This window comes from Artemia franciscana, chromosome 16 (genome assembly GCF_032884065.1).
Source record: "Artemia franciscana chromosome 16, ASM3288406v1, whole genome shotgun sequence".
Lineage (NCBI taxonomy): Eukaryota > Metazoa > Arthropoda > Branchiopoda > Anostraca > Artemiidae > Artemia > Artemia franciscana.
Window position 1 is genome coordinate 15,927,350 of NC_088878.1, and position 25,840 is coordinate 15,953,189.

Genomic DNA, 25,840 nt, shown 5'->3' on the forward strand with positions numbered 1-25,840 from the left:
AAAAACTAAAAAAAAACTAAAAAAAGGAAAAAACCATAAAATAAACTAAAAACTAATAAAAAAAAAATAAAAAAAGCTAAAAAACTAAAAAAACTAAAAAAAACTAAAAAAGGTAAAAACTAAAAGAACTAAAAAAGAAAAAAAACTAAAAAAAGGAAAAAACTGAAAAATAAAGGAGAAAAAGAAAACTAAAAAAATATAAATAAAATAAAAAAACTAAAAAGATAAAAACTTCAAAAAAAACTAAAAAGAAAAAAGAAAAAAACTAAAAAACCTAAAAAAAGGTAAAAACCAATAAAAAAAAACTAAAAACAAAAAAAGGGAAAAAATTAAAAATTTATTTCATCATAAGTTTTCAACTGACGAAATTACAGACCGGGACATCGGGACACAAATGACGACCGGGACACCGGCACATAGGGAATATGAATGACGACACTCAAAGAGAAAGCGACCGGGACAAAAGGAATGTTCGATTAGCAATCAACAAAGCACCGGGACACAAATGACGACCGGGACACAGGGAGTATAAATGACGACCAGGATATAAGTAAAAAAAACTAAAAAAACTAAAAAAAGGTAAAAACTACAAAAAAACTAAAAAGAAAAAAAAATAAAAACTAATAAAAAAACTAAAAAATCTAAAAATCTAAATAAACTAAAAAATAAAAAAAATAAAAAAGGAAAAAAATAAAGGAGAAAAACAAAACTAAAAAACGAATGTATATACAGACCGGGACACCGGGATACAAATGACGACCGGGACACAGGGAATATAAATGACGACCGGGACACAGGGACACAACTACAACGGGGACGCCGGGGGGCACAGGGGGATATAAATGACGACCGAGACACCGGGACACATGGAATATAAATGACGCCCGGGACACTCAAAGAGAAATCACAGACTGGGACACCGGGACACAAATGACGACCTGGACACAGGGACAAAACTACAAAGGGGATGCCGGGGGGCACAAGGGGATATATAAATGACGATGGCGACACAGGGAATGGTAGATTAGCAATCACCATCAACAAAGCTCAAGGGCAATCATTAGAATCATGAGGTATAGATCTGAATACGGATTGTTTTCCCATGGACCATTATATGTTGCATTTTCAAGAGTCGGTAAACAATCTATTTATATGCACAGACAATGGGACAGCAAAGAATGTTGTATATTCGCAAGTTTTACGTAGTTAAAAACATATATATATATATCTATATTCACAGGTGGGACATAGGGACACAACTACAATGGCGCGTAACTAATATGGCGTGTAACGACTTACGCGCGCGGGGGGCTTGGGGGGGCGCGAAGCGCCCCCATCAACTAGGTGTTGGGGTGGCGCGAAGCGCCACCCCAACAGCTAGTATAGTTATAAAAATAAGTTGTCTGTGGATGTGTCTGTTAGGTGACGTCATGTTTGTGTGTTGACTGACGTCATGAAGTTAGTTGTCGTCATTTTTGTTATGACGGTGACGTCATTAAAGATATTTAAGACATGCGTTCACGTAGAAATCTAGTAATGTTTAAGTTTAAAATGACTGATGAACTTACTATGGCAACAGCCGAGGAAGATGCTCAAAGAGTCTATGCCAAAAAACTTGCTGCTGATAGAGAAAGTCAGAAAAGAAAGCGTGCCGAGGAATCAAAAGAACAGCAAGGAAACAGGCTTGAGGCTGATAGAGAAAGAAAGAACAGAAAGCGTGCCGAGGAACTACCAGAGCAACGCGAAAGCAGACTTGCTGCTAAAAGAGAAAGTGAAAAAAGAAGGCGTGCCGAGGAATCACAAGAACAGCAAGAAATCAGGCTTGCTGCTGATAGAGAAAGTAAGAAAAGAAAGCGTGCCGAGGAATCAGAGCAACCTGAAAGTTATCGCCTGGCATTCAGGTACAGCCCAGTCGATGATTATAGCTTGAGTAGATGTGTTCAAATCGGGACAATGTCTAAAATTTGTCCCTATTGCAAGGCCTTGAAATTCAATGGTGAAACAATGGGAATGTGTTGCGCCTCAGGAAAAGTTAAACTTCCTCTATTGGCTGCACCACCAGAGCCATTGAAGACTTTCCTTACTGGAACTACGTCAGAATCTAAGCGTTTTTTTGTCACAAATCAGAACATAAGCAGTAATGAAGCTGTTTGGCAAATTCTTTCATTTCCGATACATGAACGTAGTCCAGCTGTTGTTCACATAGCGGTACATTTACAGAATGGTCAACGTGTTTATTTCTCGGAAACCAACGTGCAACAAAGAGCCCTGAATCCACCGGATACAAAGTTAACCGCTTTCTTTTCGCTTTGCAAAAATGATTCTTTTGCAAAAAAACTGCTGTATACTGAAGTGCCTTCGTATTACACGTGGGATACTAAAAATAAAGTATTTGAACGTCGAAAACAGGGTAAGTCAGTCGACGGGCAACCTACCATCTTCAAAGATACCACGATAGGAAGACTCTACACCGTTCACCCCAATCAACATGAATGCTTCTTTCTACGCCTGCTTTTGGTGAATGTACCCGGTCCGACATCCTTTGAGTATTTGAGAACTGTAAACGGTACTATACATGACACTTACCGTAGTGCATGCCAAGCTCTGAATTTATTGGAGAATGACCAACACTAGGATAACTGCATCAATGACGCGTGCGAAACGTCAACCCCAAGTCAAATTCGTGCATTGTTTGGCATCATTTTAACAACTTGCTCTCCATCATCTCCTACAGAGTTATGGGAAAAATATAAGTCAAAAATGTCCGAAGATATACTCCATCGAAAACAGTTAGAGACGTCAGATATGACTTTTGATTTTACATCAGAAATTTATAACTACACTTTAGTTATTATAGAAGATTTGTGCGTACGTATGGCAAACAAACCTCTTCAGGATTTGGGAATGCCTTCACCTAACCGTAGCGCTGCTGTTTTGACATGTGTAGAATTGGATCGTGAACAAAGTTACAGTACGAGTGATCTATTGTCGTATGTACAAAATAACATTTCCAAGTTAAAGTCGGAACAAAAAGACATTTATGATACGATAATGCATTGTGTCGATAACAACGTTGGAGAAATTTTCTTTTTGGATGCGCCATGAGGTACTGGTAAATCGTTTGTGATAAAACTGATTCTGGCATCAATTCGATCAAAAAATGATATAGCGTTGGCAATTGCGTCATCCGGAATAGCCGCAACATTGCTGCCTGGTGGAAGAACTGCTCATTCCGCTTTGAAATTGCCTCTGAATTTGCATTTTACAGAAACTCCCACGTGCAATATTTCCAAATCATCTGGGATGGGTAAAGTATTGCAGCAATGCAAACTTATTATTTGGGATGAGTGCACAATGGCACACAAAAAATCGCTCGAGGCTCTGGATCAATGCTTGAAAGATTTGCGAGGGAAGTCGAAACCCTTTGGCAGCACATTAATATTGCTTGCGGGAGATTTCAGGCAAACATTACCTATAATACCTAGATCAACTCCTGCAGACGAAATGAATGCTTGCCTGAAAAATTCTAATTTATGGGCACACGTAAAAACATTAAAATTAACTACAAATATGCGTGTCCGATTGCAAAACGATGACTCTGGTCAAACATTTTCAGATCAATTGCTGGCAATTAGAAACGGATAGCTCCCAGTAGACTCAATTTCAGGACGTATACAACTACCTGCTGATTTCTGTAATTTAGTGACGTCCAAAAATGAATTGATTGAAAAAGTATTTCCGAATATTCTAAAAAATTATAAAAATAATAAATGGCTAAGTGAAAGAGCGATTCTCGCACCCAAAAATATAGACGTCCACGAAATCAACAATATTGTTTTGACCAAGATTCGAGACCAGGCAGTCCTTTACAAGTCAGTCGACACAGTTTTGGAACCAAATGAAGCGGTTAATTATCTATCTGAATTTTTAAATTCCGTGGATCTTTCAGGGTTTCCACCACACGTGCTACAACTAAAAATAGGCGTACCAATAATACTTTTAAGAAATATCAACCCACCAAAGCTTTGCAATGGCACGCGACTTGCCGTAAAAAAAAACAATGGAAAACCTAATAGAGGCCACAATCTTGACAGGGCCTTTTGAGGGTGAGGCTGTTCTTATTCCTCGCATTCCCATGATTCCAACGGATCTGCCTTTTCAATTTAAAAGATTGCAATTCCCAATTCGATTAGCATTTGCAATCACCGTTAACAAAGCTCAAGGTCAATCATTAGAAAAATGTGGTATAGATCTTAATACTGATTGTTTTTCCCATGGACAATTGTACGTTGCATGTTCGAGGGTCGGTAAACCTGACAATCTATTTATATGCAGCGACAATTGGACAGCGAAGAATGTTGTATATTCGCAAGTTTTACGCAGTTAAATTGTATAGTATCTATCTATTTATCTATCTATATAAAAACGAGTGTATGCATGTTGGTTTGTTTGTAAAAAGAGCGTTTGCATGTGACGTCATTATTAGTACATACGGCTTTATATATGCAAGGTCTTTAGTTATATGGAATCACGTATTTCAAGATGATTTTTGCAGAAAGAATGCAGCAGATGTGGACTTGAATCGCTCTTTTCCACATATTTTTGGCAAGACTCCAAAAAGCGGACCAGCACCTGAAAGAGATGCAATACAAAAGTGGATGGAAGAAATACCATTTGTTATGTCAATCAGTTTTAGAAGTGGTGCAGTCGTTGCCACATATCCATATGATAGTGCTTCGTTTGAAGATAGAAAGCATGCTGCAGGTAAAAGCTATTGAAAATAGGATGTAGAAAATGCGAATGACGTTCTATAAGAATATAGGTGGTGTGCAGGCTATGCTTCGGTCAACAATCCTTTAAAAACACTTGGCTTATAAGGCAATCCTGTGATCCCCCGAGGAGGTTGGGAAAGCCAAGCCCCTCTGCTTTCTCCAAATGGTGTTTTGGTTTAAACTTAAGAGGCAATATTTAAGAGTAATGTATCCAAAAAAGCAGTTGTTCTTTGGCTATTGCTTCTTCCACAAAGCTCTCGTTCAGCTAATACCCTTAAGAACAAAGTAATAATAATATACCCAAAATCAAACCTTGAAGTGAAACTTAATGAAAGCTATAAGGATAATCTATTTATTTGAAAAAGAAAACTATTTTTAGTATCATCTTCCAATTTTTCATATTAAACATGAAACCCTTAAATCGTTTTAATTTTTAAGAGCAAGCTGGGATTTGTGACAAGGTCTACCCTGTTCCATTTTTGAAAAAGTCTAGTGCTTTAATGTTCGTCAATATTTTCGATTAGCATTTTCTTATCCGTTATGCCAGCGAGTGAAAACAACATATTTTCGTTGATTCACAATTTAATTTTGAAATTGTGTAAAAATATATGGTAGTATCTTTTTGATTACAAAAAAAAGAAACAAGTTGAAGTTAACTTATCCATCTCATTTCAATCAATGTCCATGTCAATCAAACTTCGACGACACATTATAATCCTTTGCACAGTTTAGTTTCATCAATTTTTTTTCAGCTTTAAAAATTATCCAAGAAAAAACATAGTTCCAAATACTAGATCCTTTTATCAGGATACAATACAACCTTTCTTCTAAAAAACTGGAATTATCAAACCATGGGTCCAAGAGAAGTGCACCTTAAAACTAAGGAATCCCTGCATTTGACTGAAAAATTTCCCAAAATTGTATTGCCAATTCGGTATCTATAGCTTGTAAACATAATATATCATCAGTAGTTCTTTAGGGATTTATTAAAACTTTAATTTGTTTAAAATGATCATATTCTAAAGAAAATTTCTTAGTGATGTTTATTTGATAATGTTGATTTTCGATAGTGATATTATCCTCAGAGGCGCCATTTGGGCCAAATCTTGGGGTGGGCATGGGGCATTTGACGAAACTTGAGACTTTTATTATGAATCTAACCTACTTTCTAAGTTTACAATGATTAATAGCAAATAGCGTAATTACCCCAAGGGTCGTCAGGTAATTACACTCTTTGGCTAAATTGGCGGGCAGTTAGTTCAGATCATTTGAACAGAATGGATTATGTTGGACATAATGGATAATTATGGCCGGAAAAGGGCCCTTTGTGGTCGAAGCTTGGGCCCCCCTGGAAAATCAGGGGTGGGCATTTGCCCACCCCTGACCCCCCCAAATGGCGCCTCTGATTATCCCAAGCTAGCCAAAAAATGTGTTTCAAAATTTGTTTGTATTATACATCAGTAGTTCTTTAGAGGTTTATTAAAACTTTAATTTGTTTAAAATGATTTTATTGTTAAGAAAATGTCTTATTTATGTTTATTGATAATGTTGATTTTCGATAGTAATATTGTCCTAAGCTAGCAAAAAAAATATGTTTCAAACTTTTTTTGATATAAAAATTGGGTGCAAATCACAGTCTAACTAGGTTTCCTAAATTTCCCTAATAAGTCAATTTGCAAAAGGACTACCCAAATAAATTCGAGTAATGTATATTATCTTAAGACAGGTCATAGCTTTTGACCAGATATAATGCATTTTTTTTTTCAGTACTAAAAATTGATAATATTTTAATCCTATTTGACATGGGTGATCTAACCGAGAGAGAATAAAATGAACAGAATACATTTGTCAATTAACAGGATACATTATCAATGAACAGAATACATTTATCAAAGATTAAAAAAGGAAATCAGACAAAAAGAGACATAGGAACTCAATAGAGACATTGACAGATAGAGAGAGGGGGAGGAGACAGAGAAAGATAGAAGGAAAGAGGGAGAAAAGAGTGAATCAGGGAAAGGGATAGAGAAAGAAAGGGATAGGGAGAGAGGGGAGGGCAGAGAGAGAAAGAAAGATAGAAAGAAAAAGAGAGAAAGATAGAGACAAAGAGAGAGAGAGAAATAGAGAGAGAGAGAGAGAGAGAGAGAGAGAGAGAGAGAGAGAGAGAGAGAGAGAGAGAGACAGAGAAAGACAGACAGAAAGAGCTAGAGAAAGTATGAAAGGACGAGTAATCACGTATATCAGCTTTTGAATATATATTTCAGTATTTTCGGCTGGAAATATCGAATCTCTTACCCCCGATGATGACATGTTTCGTCATCTTGCCTCGACGTATGCGACAAATCATGATTCCATGTTCCTTGGTAGACCTTGCAACATTGACGGAAGGACGACAGACCTTGGGTTCCCTAATGGGACTATAAATGGAGCCTCCTGGCAAGTTATGAAAGGTAACCTCAATTTTGAAATGAATCGGGACATGTACAAGCATCAAATTTCGTTTACTTTGTTAAACAATTAACTGTACTTTTTCCATTGTAAGATTCAATTTTTGTTTGTTTGTCAATTAAAAAAAAATCTTTTATAAACAAAATTCTTATTAAACCAAAGACGAGCATAAATATGGCCATGTAGTTACTAAAACTTAAAACGAAGAGAAGTTACTTTCAATAAATAAATCAGACCAAATAAAAACAGAAACGACAATGAACAATCAAATAACAATAAAACGACGAGAAATTACCACACTCAGGAGTAGGGCTAACACCCTTAGGCTTTCTAAAAGCCAAGGCGTCATTTCGGCCTTACTGAAAACAAGATATGTTTCAAATCTTTTTCCTTTTATAACTTTAATAGATCAAAAACTTGTTTCCAAAATTAATATTGTTAATATTTTAAACAAATATCTGTTCGTTTTTAATTAGATTGTTTTCTTTTATTTGCTAAAAAAATTATTTATAAAGTTTTTCTCGTTTTTTCTGTCTAAGAATTAACAGTTTGGGCTTGCTTTGGACAAAATTTTGCAACAAATTTTAATAATTTATTTATTATACAACTTTGGATATTATTCCAATGGTTCGATTTCATGTGGTTCAAAAATATGTTATTTGATCCAGTTCAGCATCCCTCTCAGCAATCTCTGAAATTTTCAGCTTAATACCCTTAGCTGTTCCTCAGATTCTGCAGACACACCATTTTGACAAATAGATGGTGTCTTTTGATTTAGTTCATTATTTCCTTACCATTCCCTAAAACTCTCAACTTAATACCCTTAGCCACCAATTAGACATGAAAGAGACTTCATTTTGATACCCTGGATGCAAATATTTTCACTTGATTTAATTCAGCACAATACCCAGAGTTTCAACATAATACCCATAGTCTTTTTGGACACTTTTCCATTATAAAACTTATATGTATACGATAGACAACTTGCATAATTTACAGGGCTTTCTCTGAGAGATTTGGGGGTCGTGTCATCCTCGAAGGCCCATTTTTTTTGCCCTTTCAATTATTGTGAACAATATAGTTGTCACACAATTGTGATAGTGTGTCATTGGGGGTTAGAGCTTAGCTATAAAGTTCTTGAGTCGTCCTAATGGAATTTGAGCCGGTTAGCTGAGTGATTAGATAGGGATTTGAAATCCTTTGTCCGTGCGGACAGTGGTTCAACTTATGGTGTAACTGGTGATTTGGTATAAAACAGAAGTCAGTGACGTAACTCTGTATTCTCATCCGACCCGGTTCAAAATTGGTACCTGGAGAAATCCGTTCTCAGCCACCTTGAATCGAGCTGTACGTGACTTCCTTGCTCGATTTTCGTTGGCTCTACTGAGAGTGGATCAGAAGTAAAGCAGAACAAAAAAATAAACACTTTCTTTCGGCATGTGATCTACCCCAGGAAGCTCAAGCATTTTTTAAGCGTGAAATAAGTAACTGTTAGTTATCTTAATAATTCATTTCAACCTTCTTTATGTGCATGAAATACACTTAGTAGAGTACAAAAACAAAAGACAGAGGAGTCCAAGCGGCAAGTGCAGAAGATATTTGCGAAAACAAATAATATAATTTTCTTCCGCTGAGATATTGTGAAAAAAATTCGTGAAGGCACTAAGAAGAAGATAAGTGGGACAAGAAAAGCGTTGTAGAATCTGCCCGGGCTACTTTGTGAAATTGGCTTTCAACCCGAGCAACGATTTTCTAAGCCTTCCTTTCAACGCTGAGATAACAAGTGTTTTAGTAGTTTTAATATTTGATCCAAACGGGAGATTTGGAGATCTCTGAATAATTCAGAGAAGACGATCCAGCAATAGCTTTTGGGGCAACATTGATAGTAATGGGATGTTGTTGAGACGAACCGTAGACGAGAAGCTCAGCTTTAGAGGAGGCGACTTGAAGCCCAATCTCATTGAGACGAGAGCAAACTATATTAAATATATTTTCGAAAACTTGGAAACTATCGGACAGTAGAAGAATATCGTCTGCGTAACAAAGGTGGCTGACATTATTGAAAAGAGCTGGACTACGCACAGAGCCTTGTTTTACATCTTTTCGAACAGTGATGGAGTTTCAAAAATGACTACCTAGCCGCACACGTATAGACACATTACCATACTAATTCCATCAGAGATGATAGAGAAAAGGGTTTATTCCGCTTCTCAATAGAGAAAAAATAGCATGAGTTAGTATATTAGTGTGTTGAATTAGTATATAGTTGAATTAGTATATCAATAATTTGGATTTATTCTCTATAGGGAGTATGCAAGACTACAACTATGCAAAGCATGGCATCTTGGAGATTACGGCCTACATCTCATGCTGCAAGTACATTGAACCACATGATATAGAAAAAGTGTGGCTGGACAATAGAAACGTAAGAAATTATGGAAGCAATTTAATAAAGCCAAAAGACTATTCGAGGAGCCGCCATTGTAATTTTTACTAAGCCTTTCTTTAGTGAATTTCGTTTTACGTGTTACCAGTTTTTTTGAAGAATTGTCCGTCCTAACAACGGTAAAAAGAAAAAGAAAAAAAAACTCTTTGATTGCACGCTTTTGAAGTGCGCCATAAAGATAGTAAGAAGGCTACATTTAGAGAGCCAATGCTTAACTTTTTTTTCACTAGAGAACTTTTTGAATCTCTTTCGTCTCTTTTGGCACCAAAAATTCCAGCGTTGCTTACGAAACTAGATTAGTATCAATCGCTAGAATGCTTTGGTGTGAGAAAAGACGAATTTGATACTCATACCTCCGTACCCATTTGGTTTTCCATATGCGACAAGATCGCTTGGACATACATCCGGGATAGAATTGAGAGGAAAAAGCAAGTAAGTAAGTAAGACGGCACAAGACCCTTAAGGTCCAAACCGGTGGTGCTGATCTCCGTTTCATGGCCCTTCAACCAGGAAGTGCAATGGGGGGCTGGGGGCCAACCATCTTGTGCTTTCACACACCCTTCCTGCTTACCTTCCCCAGATTTCTCCAGGTACCCATTTAGAGCTGGGTCGACTCTGGCTGAGCTTACAGAATCACGCCACTGACCCAGTCCCAAACTAAATAACGAGTCACAGCTGGGATTGAACCTGTGCCCCTTGGGCAAAGAATTCCCACGCCAGTGCGCCAACCACTCAGCCAGGACAAAGAATGATTTATTGATTTATTTCAAAGTAAGTTAAATTTTAATTCTGTATAATACTTGAGACAATCTTAGCTTGAAGGAAAAACTCTATTTCAGTAAAAAAAAAAATCACAAACACATTCGAAACAGCATTATTAGTGTTTTGGCTAAGATAATTTGTTTTTGTATATATATTGTAGACAAGAGACTACCCCAAAAAAATCGTACGAGAAGATATAATTCCCTAGAATACGGGTCAAAAGAAATTTGAAAAAAGTGATCTTACTAGATAATAAAAAGCTTAAAACATATTTCGTAGCATTGGTGTAGCCCTTTTCCTAAAATTTTTGATGAGTAACTTTAAGCTGCTTTTTTTTACTTTGAAGCTTGCCTCAGACGGAAGATGGATTTCGTATAAAAACTCTGAAAATTAATTTGACGTAATGGCAGATTAACTCATTAGTGTTAAGTGAACACTGTGAGGAGTTCTTTTGGAAATCTATTTTTTTTAGAACTGGCATCAACACCCAAAATAAATTCTAAGCTAAACTCATTTCCATGTTAATACAATATACAACAGGTTTTCCAAATCTTCACCTCTTTTGAACCATTTGCGTATTCTAGCTAGATATTCCACCCCTGTTTATAATAGTATAATGTGCCAAACCAGTGTCATATGTACCATTTTGGTTAATTGACTATAAACCGTCTCTAAAATCTCACAAGAGAGCCTTTCTCAAACCTTCAAATGTGTATGTACCCCAAGTTGGAAGCAATTCCAGTATAGCTATTCCATTAGTATTAGGCCTTCTGCATCTGGGAATTTTCGATCAGTTGCAATGATAGATTCAAATAGTTCAAATTCAGCTGAAACAACACACTGCAGGAAAAACGCAGGGACTCTAATAGTCAAGAAGCGTCATTAATCCGATATACGCACAATCATGGAGAATTTTTTGGCATAAAAATCAAAACAAATTGAATCACATTTTAAAGGTTTTGAATTTGATGCACCCCAAATAAACAGAAATTTTATTATACAAACTATTGACGTTTAGAAATCAAAAATAATTTTTTTCCCAGTTCTGAATCCTATGAGTAAAGAAACTTCCTATCTAATTTAGTAAATTCAAAGCAAAAGTCTGTACAGCGAAGTTTTTTGAAGAAAACAATACTCGAAAATGTGGAACGTCCCTCTTTTAGGCCATTATACACTTATTGGGCTTGTAAAAAATTATGTCCACATTATTCAGCTACATACCATAATTTAAGTGTTTTTTTGGTTAAATCTCAGACAAGAAAGTCCCTACAGAAGGCACAAAACATTTTTCTTGAAATCTTTTGAAATAAAAAAAGGGACGGATGGCAGTACACATAATTAAACGGAATTTTCAATGCCTCATGGCCTTTTTGCTACATGGGTATTGAATTTAGTTGCAGGTTACCTTGTCCTTTTCAGAGAATACAAAATAGGAAACATACCGTCTATGAAATAAAATTCTACATGTATGTAATCAGTACCATCATCTAAGGTGATTTAAAATACAAAAAAATTATGGAATTTTATTTTAAAACTGCTCTAGCGATCTTACGATTAGAAACAAGTAGTCATATTTAAAAACAAATTGTTTTAGGCTCTACAGCTGATCTTAGCGGAAGTAAATCGTGGCGTTAGAGGATTTGTCAAGAACACAGATGGCATGCCTGTTCCGAATGCAACAGCTTACATCATTGGACGGGAAACGGCCAATTTTTCCACTACAGCACACGGTGAATTTTGGAGACTTTTGCTTCCTGGGTACTATACAATCGAGGTAATCATTCGTATCCTAGTTTGGCCGAATGTAAAGAAGATTTACATAGGTATAAGAGGAAGACAGTGCTCGATGCATTTAATATACTATTTCCAAATATAATAATCGTTTCACTCGCCTTAAAAGTTCGCTTAAATCCTTTAAAAATAGTATGTTTGTATTCCTTATCTTAAACCCTCTTTTTATTATAATAGTCGTCACCCTAAAAATCCACCCTCCTCCCTGAGGCATAAGATAAGACAGTGATGTATAAGAAAGGTGGGTTCAGCTACTCCATACATAAGCAATAGAATCGTCTCCTTATTTTCCCTAATTGGATTTGTTTATTTCTGATTGCTAATTTTTATATGAGATTTCCAGGTTTTTTTTTATTGCACCTTTATGGTTCGTAAGCACTCCTTGTGCTAACAAAATTGCTGCTTATAATAGAATGGCATAGCGCATGCCATTCCCATGGCAGCAGGTTGCACATATTCTTTTCAATATCTCAGTCTGTATTTAGTGTTCTCAATGCTATTACATTCTTTAAACTTGCTATCAACTTAATAGAAAAAAATACCTACCTTTGCATGATTTTCTAGAAAATAGTATTTTTCCTAGAAGTTTAAATGGGGCTATGGTCAAGGGGAAGTAGTGATCACATGAGAAACTCATTATACTCTTGGAAAATCTTAAAAAACAAATGTAAGCCAAGCCTTTAAAACAGATGGTAAATTTTTACTTACCCAATTGTAAACCTCTTCCCCTTTTCTGAAAAGAAATCCTCACTAAGCTGGTGCCAAGAGGTACTATTGTGCCTACATATCATTAAATAAAAAAAAAATTGTTTTTTAACTGAAAGTAAGGAGCGATATTAAAACTTAAAACGAACAGAAATTATTACGTATATAAGTGGGTTCGCCCTCCCCTCAATACCTCGTTCTTTGCACTAAAGTTGGAGTTTATCGTTTCAGTTATTTAAGAAAAGCACGTAATTCACAAAGGCCGCTTTATTAGAATAATAAGCTCTTTTAAAAGTTCTAAAAAAACTTTACGCTTTCAACACTAAAATAAAAAGACACAGATCATTTAAAGCTAAAACTAATAAGGAAGGATATGTTGTCACTTTTACGGTGGGGTTTAATTAAAATTACGAATTACTTGCACCCCTGACAGTAGTGACTGTTTTAGGCCTGGGTGGGGGGATAGCTGCCCCTCCCAGTTTTCTGACATTTAAGATTAAATTTATTATGCTTTTACACTTCTATGGTATACCTTTACACTTCAGATTGTGAGGCCTAAAAACACTACTGCGAGAAGGATGAGTACTGCTCAGTAGAACCAAATAAATTTATTATAAGCTCAATTTTAATCTATAAAAATATTTATTTAATTTAAGAGTTTGATTCTATTTAAACCTGGCCTGAACTTTTCTGAAATTTGGCACATTTTTCTATTTTCAAGCTGTTAGCATTAGTTAAAAATATTAGCCCTCCCGACCAGGGCTAAGTTAGTTCGCAGAACATAAGGAAGGTTTAAATGTAAAAAAAAATACACCTTAGTGTCGTTCCGACAAAATAGGCCTTTAATCTTTGGTCCAATAAAATCCAAAAGTAATAGAAGTGATGAAAAAATATAAGCATAAAATAATGTATTTTTAGTTTTTGAATTATATTATTACGAATTATGACGTATTTTTAGTTTTCGTATCTTAGAATTATCTTTACATTTTTAATGGGTGATTGATTTTGCTAGTAGATTTTTGAACGATTACTCCAAAAAACAAATGATGACCGACTGAAATGTGTTGCTAACAACAGAAGCGAATAATTTGGTATGAGCGTTAGAAATAAACCCCAAAGTCTGGGTAAAGATTTAAACAATTGTCAAAGAGTTACAAGGAGCTCAATAAAATTTTCGAGGTGAAACCAAAAAGTAGTCATTTTAGTTTAATTTTCGTTTTGTCATGCCCGAAGAACCCAGAAGAAGTTTTATCCAACATCATTTCTGTTGTACTTTCTGTTATAAATTTATCAGTAAGTACTGGCAACAATTTTCTATACGTTTGTCGAAACATGTTTCGGCAATAATTTTCTAAGTATTTTATGTAGCTTACGAATCGAGACTTTCACCGGACCTTTAAACTTCTATTTCATAGTTTTGTGCTAAATGAAATCTACTATGAAATTTTGAATTCAACTAATTTGTTGGTTGAAATCAACGCCAATTTGTCTAAAAGAGAGAAAAAAGTGAAAAACTGTATAAAAATTGCAAGTTTAACAGTAAAGCATCCCGCACTCTAACAATTACACCCCTAGTCTATTTAATATTCTATGACTGTTTTACTTTATATAAAATTTAATTCAAGTTAAGTTTACATTCTGTCTTAAAAAATATGACCATTCTCCATTCAGTCTCCATAAAATGGTAGTAAAACCGCACCACTTCAAAGGTGCAAAGTTTTTCAAACAGTTCGTGGTAACGAACTGTAAGGAGCAATGCGGCTCAATAGTGACCAAAACTCTCACAAAAAGTGCCTTGATAACAATAGATACATCAAAAGAATCGAATTTTTATGCTTATTCAAAATATGTAAGATTCATCAAATTTAATTTTACCCATCAAAAGTTACGAGCCTGGGAAACTTTGCCCAATTTCTAAAAAAGGGGGAAAACACCCTAAAAAATGAGGAAATCGTCAGATTCAGCATATTAGAGAACCCTAATGTAGCGATTTCAAGCTCATATATACAAAAACGTGGTCATTTTCGTTTTTTGCCAAAAGAAAGATCATGGATGCGTGTTTATTTGTTTGTTTTCCCCTTGGCTAATTGTATCGAACCAGTGACCGCAGAAGATCGGGACAAAGCTCATTTTGTCGAAAATAAAACGTTCTAGTGCCCTTTTTAAGTGACCAAAAATATTAGAGGGCAGCTAGCCCCCCTTCCTCGCTCATTTTTACCCAAAGTTGCCCGACCAGAATTTTCAGATGGCCATTTTTTCATCATAGTCAAAAAATTTAATAGCTATGTCTTTGAAAATGACTTGACCCACACAGTCCACAAGGGAAGAGCTGAAGGTGTATACTTCGCCCATTGTTCATATATATTATTGGTTAATGGGAAGTTTACGAACTTTATTTTTATATATATACGTTGTGTTTGATTTTGAAGTTTTTTTTACGAGCTAATATAACAATAAGATGGCTTACTCATTATCAGTGATAATAAAATATTCCCCCCTTCAGTTTTTCTGACATTTGATATTAAATTCCTTTAACTTGATGTTTTTACATATCTATTAAAGCACCTCCCCACCCCCCCAATTTTTGAAGCCTAACCCCGTTACTGTTTCATCCCCTATTCTAAATAGATGAAGTTCTACTGTATAGACATTTCTGTTAACACTTCTGTACTGACTAGTTCTACTGTGTTGACAGTTTGACTGATGAATTCAGACAATTCGAACTGGAATTATTAGGAGTTTCGGAGACTCATATCCCCGGGGTAGGTAGCATGGAATTAGATGATACAGAATTTGTTTACTCAGGCAGGAAGGATGGGGTACATAGACAGGGACTAGGGATCATGATGAATAAAGAAACTGATAACTCTTGTTTAGGCTGTGAAGGCATTAATAATAGAATACTTATCGCTCATTTTATGACTAAAAAGTTTATGGTATCCGTTATAGTAGCATATGCCCCGTAGAACCGACTGACGGAGATGGTAGTGACTCAGATGAATTTAACTTACAGTTAAAGGAGTAAATAGACAGGGTTTCAGGTAGAAATATGGTGTTTTTACAAAGGGGATTTTAACACCCTGGTCGGTAGAAATAGGGATAGATGGTATCCTAGCCTAGTTAAATTTGGTACAGGGAAAGAAAACAGTAGTGGCTACAGACTTTTGCAACTTTGTAGTTATAACAATCTAGTTATACCCAATACGGTAGTTGGTCAAAAATGGCACATAACATAACATGGTATTCACTTGATGGTAAGATAGCAAATATTATTGATTATGTTAAAGTAGACTGAAGACTGGTTGGATCAATACAAGATGCTAGGGTATATAGGAGTGCTGTTATTGATGTTAGAAGTAAAGATCACCATCTAGTAGTGTCTAGGGTTAATTTAAAGCTGGTATTTTGGAAAGGTTATATATTTTGGAAAACTACCTCACGGAACTTTTGATGTTGGTAGACTCCAGGATGAGAATCTGAGACAAACTTTCAAGGAACAGGTGGATACTAAACTTGAGAGTTTAAAATTTGACAATGTGGAAGATGGTTGGAATAATTTTAGAAAAACAATGTTTGAAGTTGCTGATGGTATCTTAGGGAAGAAAATAAGCACTGTAGCTAGGAATATTAGTGAAACAGCTTTATGTTTGATAGGGAGGAGAAGGTAAAGAAAATGGAGAAAGCTTTAAAATATGAACTAAGGAAATGTGAAGTAAAGAACATGGATAAAATTCCCGAGGATATGGAAGATGCTAAACGGCATATTGTTAGATTGATAGTGAGGATGTTGTTAATTTCCTAGAGAATAGATGGGCTCCGAAAGTTAGCCTAGGGACTCAAAAACTATCTCTCTTATTATTTGCAGATGATATTGCTTTGGTGGCTAATAAACCGCAAGATCTACAGACTATTTTGAATCTCATAGAAGAATATTTGCATATAAAAAAGTTAAGGCTGAATACTGAAAAGAGCGAAGTTGTTATTTTTAAAAAAAGGAAGGTTGGGGACGATGAAAAATATACATTTAAATTTAATAACAAGGAACTATTTATAAGTAAAAGAATAAAATATTTAGGCTTTATCTTATCGGAAAATGGAAGCCTAAGGAGTCATGTTGATGAAATAATTAAGAGAGGTAGGGTGGCCATGTCAGCTATATTTAGAAACCCGACGATAATGGGGATCAAAAACCTAAAAATGCATAAAAAAATATTTAACACAAAAATTTTGCCCGTGATAGAATATGGAGCAGAGATATGGGGTGGAGAAACGGTGCAGCAACTGGAGCCCCTTCAGCTCCGGTATTATAAAAGAGTGTTTGGTCAACATCAGACAACTCAGTCACAGATTCTTAAAGGTGATATGGGCCTGTTTTCTTTAAAGCTACGTAGGTATATTTTAATGCTTATATTCTGGTTGAAGTTAACTAAGAGTAATGAAGATAGACTAGTAAGAGCAGCATATGAAGAGATGTTGAAATGTGGTTTAAAAGCCTCGTGGCCATCCCAAATTAAATCATTACTAGAAAAAGTAGGAATGCCTTATTTATGGAATAATGGTCTTTGCTCTCGTGATGTACCAACAAATATAGAAAGCCAGGTACGATTTATATTAGAGAGTCAGGAAATTCAGCGTTGGCAAGGGCTGGTGTTTGATTCTACAACCCTACAACATTATAATCAGGCAAACCCTAGTTTTGGGGAGGAAGTTTATTTTAAATTTAACTTACCGGCTATGATTCTACGTCGTTGGATTCAGCTTAGGGCAAATTGTCTTCCAATCCAGTACAGGCAAAAAATGTTCAACATAAATAAAATGATAGTTGGTCCTGATAGGCGGTATGTTTGTCCCCTTTGTAAAGATGATGATGAAGACTTGGATCATTTTCTCCGGAAATGCCCGGTGCTCTTGGATTTACGGGAAATTTATTTGCATGGGATTAATTTGATTCTACAAAATAGTAACCCAACCACAATATTTCGAGTGGGAGTATATATAGATAAATCTTTAATAAGAAGAAAAAGTTTTATATGATTAATTTCTTTTGTAGTTAGATTAGGTACTTTTTGCGTTGAATTCTGTTTTTTTGTGCGTGTTCGTACTGTTGTTAATTTCCTTGCTTGTTTGTTATTTATTTATATTTTTGTGTATATGGCCCACGGGTTTTTGAAATACACTTATCTATCTATTAGTAAATATTGTACCGGCATGTTAATAAAAAAAAAAAAAAAAAAAAAAATGAAAGGGAGTTGTCAATTCAGTCTTGTCCAAGTTAAAGATAGGAACGGGCCACAATTAGTGATAAAGAAAGAGTTAAATAGTATTTTGAGAATGTGATAAAGCGACATAGAGTTGCAGGAAAAGATATAGAGAAAAATGAAAAAGTTTGTGATATTTTGGATATGAAGAAAGATTTTTTTGTGGGGAAGAATTAGTGACAGTACTAAAAGGATCAAAAAATGATGAGGCTTTCGGTACTGATAGTGTGGTGAATGAGTTTCTTAAATATGGTGGTTCTGAGGTTAGAAATAAGTTACTGAAGGAAAAACTTAGGAAAACCTTAATGAAACCGCTGTGCAAGAAAGGTGATAAGAGTGAATGTGGTAATTATCGAGGCATTGGTCTTGTTTCTGTAGGTAGCAAATTACTTGGTAATATGATAGTTTTTAGACTGAGAGATGCTGTAGACAAAGTTTCTAGACAAGAACAGTTTGGTTTTAGAAAAGGTAGAGGATATTTTTAAAATTCAAATGTTTTTTTTTAAGAATTGTCTTAGTATTGCTATTCTGTTGTTATTCCTTTAAAAACATGCATCTTCTACGTTTATGACGTAATTATACGTAAAACATCATTGCTTATGAAGCCCCATGCTCCCCAGATCCCAAATGGCGCGTCTTAAGATTTAGCACGATGTATATTCTATTCTATCCCACTTTCTGTATATTCTATCTATTATGTCTTTTTAGTTCACCATTCAATGTTTTTAGTTTTCTCCAAATACTTCATTTCCTATGATTTTTTTTTAGGGTTTCACTAGCCAAAGCTTTCAAAGTTTTGGTAAACTCACACTAATCGGGTTGTGATTTGTGGCAAGTGATGGATCCATTGGAGCACCCAATGTGTGGACAAGCCTTGCACACCTGGTGTATATTTAACAAACTGTTATGTTGTTCTAAATGGATTTAGAACTTACTATTTACGAGGTTCACTTAAGGTCGTGGAACCTGTACATTTATGGAAAAAGAGAATACAGTCTTCAAACGCTACGCTAAACGATATTTTAATGAAGTTCAAATGAAATAAAATAAAAAATACTTTTCTTTTTAAGTAACTTGAGCTCAGACTAGAGCAAAGAAATTTTAAGACCTATTTCTGTTACTTTTCCGAATGTCTTTTCATCTTTCTGAATTCTCTATTTCAAAATGTAAAAATAATTTATTTCATTTCGAATATGTCTCTAATATTGATATTTTTTACTGTGCATTCTACAAAGAATGACAGATCTTTGAGACAGAATAACCACAATCTTTATTGTTGTTGTTTTATAATTGCTATTAAATTATGAATACAACTAAATAAAATTGTATTTTATGGTTGTGCTCCGTCAAAAAGGTAAATTCTACTTTTCTTGGTTTGATTTATTCTATGAATCAGCCGAATATCAAGAAATTTTGTATCTTAACAATAAAAAGACTTTGAAGATCAAATTTTACTTATTGTTGTAAATATTAATAATAGGTTGAATTGTTGACGATTTTATTTTTTGTGCAAGTACTCTCTAACATATGCTATATTTTTATTTCAGTTTAAAGCGGAAGGCTACGAATTAGCAATCATACCATTCATAGTTGAAGAAGAGAAACCTTTAGTGTTAAATATAACGATGAAAACAGTTTCTGTGAGTACCACCCTTATAGAAAACAGCACATACGTTGAAAGTACAAAGTACACAGAAATAGTTGGTGATGGTTATTATTTTGGTGACGGTGAAATTTCTACTTCAACCCGCTTAGTTCCTTATGAAAATATTTTGCTGGTGTACACTCGTCAGGAAAAAGATTTCACAAGTGATGGTGCCCCTTCAAGAGCTCTAAATGTTGTATTTATTGTAGTATTCCTTTCTGCCACATGGCTACTTTAGAGTTTTTTAGAAAGTGGCTATGGCATATCATTGCTTAGTAGTACTTACGTGCCTAGGTGTCAGCTTCATGGGATTCATAGGCTAGAACAACTCCCTGAGTGCTACTTTGGGAACTAAGCTTCCATAATAAAAAGCTCGAATGAAATCCATGCGACCCTAAAACAGTTAATTTTATTAAGGTAACATACTACTGTATGTTTTAACATCTTATTTTCACAAGAGAAATTCTTGGACGGAGCAAAACAGCTAAGGAAAGATCCATATTCCACGTACAATCTTTAGATGTCAAAGGAAACTGTGTACGCCTTTTAAATTTTGTATTTAACCGAAAGAACTGAATTTGATTAACTACTTATCTTGTCTTTCAGTGACCAGTCAGAAATATATATTAATATATATATATATATATATATATATATATATATATATATATATATATATATATATATATATATATATATATATATATATATATATATATATATATATTTATATATATACTCTAAGAAATTAGGTGTAGAGAAAACACAAATGCTATTATATCTTAGATATGAGCTTTGGCTGGTGACATATTTGCTGTAAAAGTATCTTGCTATCCTTTAATGAGATTATATTTATTTAAAAAGTATAATCCACTGTTTTACTTAAACAAAAAACTGATTACATGTGTTTTCCAACCTTGCATTTAAAAAGAATGAACGATTATTCTTGGTTTCATGTGTTTTTTATTTGTAAGTAAATATTATCTTGTAAAAAAATTTCAATTATCCTAAAATATACAAAGCCAAAATAATGAAAGGGTATTTTGCTGTTTTGCAAGAATCTTGTTCTTGACCTATTTTTACGCCCAAAATCTGTCGGTCTTCGCAAAAATTTGGCCCTTTGTTACCCAACGGACACTCTTCTGAATTTAAAATCGAGGACATAGCTTGACTATTTTGAAACCTAAATGATATAAGGTCGTTTAAATTGTGTGCTAAAAGTCATCTAAAATTGATATCTTAGGAAAATGAATAATTTGATGGACTTATGGTTGAAATATCTGGCTTTAGCAACAGTTAAGGAATACCATTTATGTTTTACATATGGCTAATAACTTTCATACCATCTATATTGTTAAGGAAATTATCCTAGCACGCCAGTATATGTAAATAATGACGTGACCTGGGATGCTGTTGAAAATCATGGATTCCGAAATTAGCAAGCTGCATCCCTGATTTTCACAAAGAACCTTGATACTGAACCACCGACTTAATTTTACTGAGGCATGCCTAAAACCCAACAGCGTTTTATAAAGGGGGACTTCTTCAGCCCTGTTCCCCTCAGATTTTTAAATTATTCAACGATTTGCCCTATAAAATCCTGCATTTGCATACAACATACTTTTTTTACGCATGTATTCTAACCCGCCCCTAAGAATCTTTTGCCGCTTAGCATATGTTTAGCATATGTTTAAGCCGTCCTGGCTGAGTGGTTGGTGCGCTGGCGTGGGAATTCTTTGTACAAGGGGCAAATAAAATTCTTTGTCCAAGGGGCAAAATAAAGCTTTATTTTATCTTATTCAGAGTTGAATTTCAGTCTAAACTCAAAGATTATCGAGAAAAAGAAAACTAAAAAAATATAAATAAAAATAAAAAAACTAAAAAGATAAAAACTTCAAAAAAAACTAAAAAGAAAAAAGAAAAAAACTAAAAAACCTAAAAAAAGGTAAAAACCAATAAAAAAAACTAAAAACAAAAAAAGGGAAAAAATTAAAAATTTATTTCATCATAAGTTTTCAACTGACGAAATTACAGACCGGGACATCGGGACACAAATGACGACCGGGACACCGGCACATAGGGAATATGAATGACGACACTCAAAGAGAAAGCGACCGGGACAAAAGGAATGTTCGATTAGCAATCAACAAAGCACCGGGACACAAATGACGACCGGGACACAGGGAGTATAAATGACGACCAGGATATAAGTAAAAAAAACTAAAAAAACTAAAAAAAAGGTAAAAACTACAAAAAAACTAAAAAGAAAAAAAATAAAAACTAATAAAAAAACTAAAAAATCTAAAAATCTAAATAAACTAAAAAAGAAAAAAAATAAAAAAGGAAAAAAATAAAGGAGAAAAACAAAACTAAAAAACGAATGTATATACAGACCGGGACACCGGGATACAAATGACGACCGGGACACAGGGAATATAAATGAAGACCGGGACACAGGGACACAACTACAACGGGGACGCCGGGGGGCACAGGGGGATATAAATGACGACCGAGACACCGGGACGCATGGAATATAAATGACGCCCGGGACACTCAAAGAGAAATCACAGACTGGGACACCGGGACACAAATGACGACCTGGACACAGGGACAAAACTACAAAGGGGATGCCGGGGGGCACAAGGGGATATATAAATGACGATGGCGACACAGGGAATGGTAGATTAGCAATCACCATCAACAAAGCTCAAGGGCAATCATTAGAATCATGAGGTATAGATCTGAATACGGATTGTTTTCCCATGGACCATTATATGTTGCATTTTCAAGAGTCGGTAAACAATCTATTTATATGCACAGACAATGGGACAGCAAAGAATGTTGTATATTCGCAAGTTTTACGTAGTTAAAAACATATATATATATATATATATATCTATATTCACAGGTGGGACATAGGGACACAACTACAATGGCGCGTAACTAATATGGCGCGTAACGACTTACGCGCGCGGGGGGGCTTGGGGGGGGCGCGAAGCGCCCCCACCAACTAGGTGTTGGGGTGTTCCTCGGCACGCTTTCTTTTCTGACTTTCTCTATCAGCAGCAAGTTTTTTGGCATAGACTCTTTGAGCGTCTTCATCAGTCATTGTAAACTTAAACATTAATAGATTTCTACGTGAACATATGTCTTATATAACTTGAATGACGTCACCGTCAAAGCAAAAATGACGGCAACTAATTTCATGACTTAATTTCAGAACTTAATTTCTGTGTTGACTGACGTCATGAAATTAGTTGTCGTCATTTTTGTTATGACGATGCTTAGTATATTGTAAAAAACATTAATTTGGTTAATAATATACCATTTAAAACACCAAAATGAACATGCTGGAGTAGTCACTCGGTGAGAGAGGGTGTCAGAACGGAGAATGAAGGTCCCAGGTTCAAATCCTGGTTAGGCTAAAAAAGGTAAAAATCTAAAAACTAAAAAAAAAAACTGAAAAAACTAAAAAAGGCAAAAACTACAAAAAAACTAAAAACTAATAAAAAAAAAATTAAGAATAAAAATAAAAAAAAATAAAAAAGATAAAAACTAAAAAAAAAAGTAAAAAGAAAAAACGAAAAAAACTAAAAAAGCTAAAAAAAAAGGTAAAAACCAATAAAAAACTGAAAAGAAAAAAAGGAATAAAACTAAAAAAATTTTCATCTAAAAAACTAAAGAAAACTAAAAAAGGTAAAAACTAAAAGAACTAAAAAGAAAAAAAAACTAAAAAAAGGAAAAAAACTGAAAAATAAAGGAGAAAAAGAAAACTAAAAAAATATGAATAAAAATAAAAAAACTAAAAAGATAAAAACTTCAAAAAAAAACTAAAAAGAAAAAAGAAAAAAACTAAAAACCTAAAAAAAGGTCAAAACCAATAAAAAAAACTAAAAGGAAAAAAATTAAAAATTTATTTCATCATATACCGATTCAAAAACGAATGTATACCGGGATGACGACCGGGACACAGGGAATATAAATGACACAACTACAACGGGGACGCCGGGGGGCACAGGGGGATATAAATGACGACCGGGACACCGGGACACAAGGAATATAAATGACGCCCGGGACACTCAAAGAGAAATCAGAGACTGGGACACCGGGACACAAATGACGACCGGGACACAGGGAATATAAATGACGACCGGGACACAGGGACATAACTACAAAGGGGACGCCGGGGTGCACAGGGGGATATATAAATGAAGATGGCGACTCAGGGAATGGTCGATTAGCAATCACCATCAACAAAGCTCAAGGGCAATCATTAGAATCATGAGGTATAGATCTGAATACGGATTGTTTTCCCATTGACCATTATATGTTGCATTTTCAAGAGTCGGTAAACCTGACAATCTATTTATATGCACAGACAATGGGACAGCAAAGAATGTTGTATATTCGCAAGTTTTACGTAGTTAAAAACATATATATATATATATATATATATATATATATATATATATATATATATATATATATATATATATATATATATATATATATATATATATATCTATATTCACAGGTGGGACATAGGGACACAACTACAATGGCGCGTAACTAATATGGCGCGTAACGACTTACGCGCAGGGGGGGCTTGGGGGGGGGGCGAAGCGCCCCCACCAACTAGGTGTTGGGGTGGCGCGAAGCGCCACCCCAACAGCTAGTCTATATATATATATATATATATATATATATATATATATATATATATATATATTCACAGTTGGGACACAGGGACACAACTACAATTGCACTTAACTAATATGGCACGTAACGAATTACGCGCGCGGGGGGGGGGGCTTGGGGGGCGCGAAGCGCCACCCCAACAGCTAGTATATATATATATATATATATATATATATATATATATATATATATATATATATATATATATAGATATATATATATATATATATATATATATATATATATATATATATATATATATATATATATATATATATATATATATATCTACATTATATATATATAGAAAATAGTCTACTTAGACTTGACTTTATTAAACAAGAAACGATATACATAAATCTTATACAAGGCAGACAGGGAGAAAACTCGTTTTGTCTCCTTTAACAATAGAAAGGGAAAAAAGAAGAAGGAATTAGGCCAACAAAAATAAATATCTCAAGACCCATAATAGGCTGATGTTCACTACAGTGTTAGTCCTCGAAACTTTAAAGTGAATTACAAATCATTGGAAATGCATTGTTGACGTCAGTTTTGCCCCCATAAAATTGAAGTAAAAGCTATTTTAAGCAGCAAATCTAACTTGAAAATCACTGAGTCCAAGCCTTAAAGGGGCCTAGCATGAATTTTTTTTTGTGCAGAAATTTACACTACAACTTTAATTATCTTTATTTGCTTTACGATCTAAATATTTTTTTCTTTTGATTTTTTTTTTAAATTAAATACAGGTTTGATAATAAAAAAGGTGTCTGCTGTCAAAATGTTGGAATAAATCGGCTTTAAAGTAGACAGCCCAAATTAGTAATCGTAAGAAATAGTCACTGGAAGGCTATGTGTAGTTCTTCGCTTCGATTACCCAAGCCCACTGCTATGAACCTGTCACATTCAACGCAACTTTGGTTATACATTCATAAAGAAAAGTAGAAAAAAATAGATTGGAAGAACAGTCTAATAAGCAGTTCGTCCGTGGGGCTAGTCCGGGCTTTCAACAGTCCTGACCTTTGCTGCTCCTTTTTTATGAAATGGGTATAAACCCTTTCTTGCAATCCGCTAGATCTGCCACTGGGATGCGATAATGAAATTTTAATGGCTATAGTAAATTACCTAGAAAATATTCATTTTAACTTTAAAAATTTTAATGAAAGCCTGAGAAAGTACTTTCACTGGAGAGATTTTCAAAAAAAGCTACTACTGGGAAATTTGTAAGGAGGTGAGCAAAGCTGTGATTTTTCCCCAAAAAATATTATATATTTTCCCCATAAAAAAAAATTGCACTTTTTTTTATTCAATATTGGTC

The 25,840-nt window shown here is 34.7% G+C and overlaps 1 protein-coding gene across 3 annotated transcripts in view; it reads left to right on the forward strand.

Annotated features, from left to right (window-relative positions):
• The window catches only part of LOC136037125 (carboxypeptidase D-like), a 74,283-nt gene that overhangs the window by 42,658 nt on the left and 5,785 nt on the right, over positions 1–25,840 (forward strand). For 2 of the 3 annotated variants that reach the window (XM_065719610.1, XM_065719611.1), the window contains exons 5-9: positions 4,556–4,764; positions 7,037–7,222; positions 9,527–9,645; positions 12,023–12,202; positions 19,730–22,023. In XM_065719610.1, the coding sequence (XP_065575682.1) occupies positions 4,556–4,764; positions 7,037–7,222; positions 9,527–9,645; positions 12,023–12,202; positions 19,730–20,065 (1,030 nt within the window). In that variant the 3' untranslated portion in view covers positions 20,066–22,023. Of the gene's footprint in view, positions 1–4,555; positions 4,765–7,036; positions 7,223–9,526; positions 9,646–12,022; positions 12,203–19,729; positions 22,024–25,840 lie in introns of those variants that run through there. The other variant, XM_065719612.1, reaches the window with a different exon arrangement.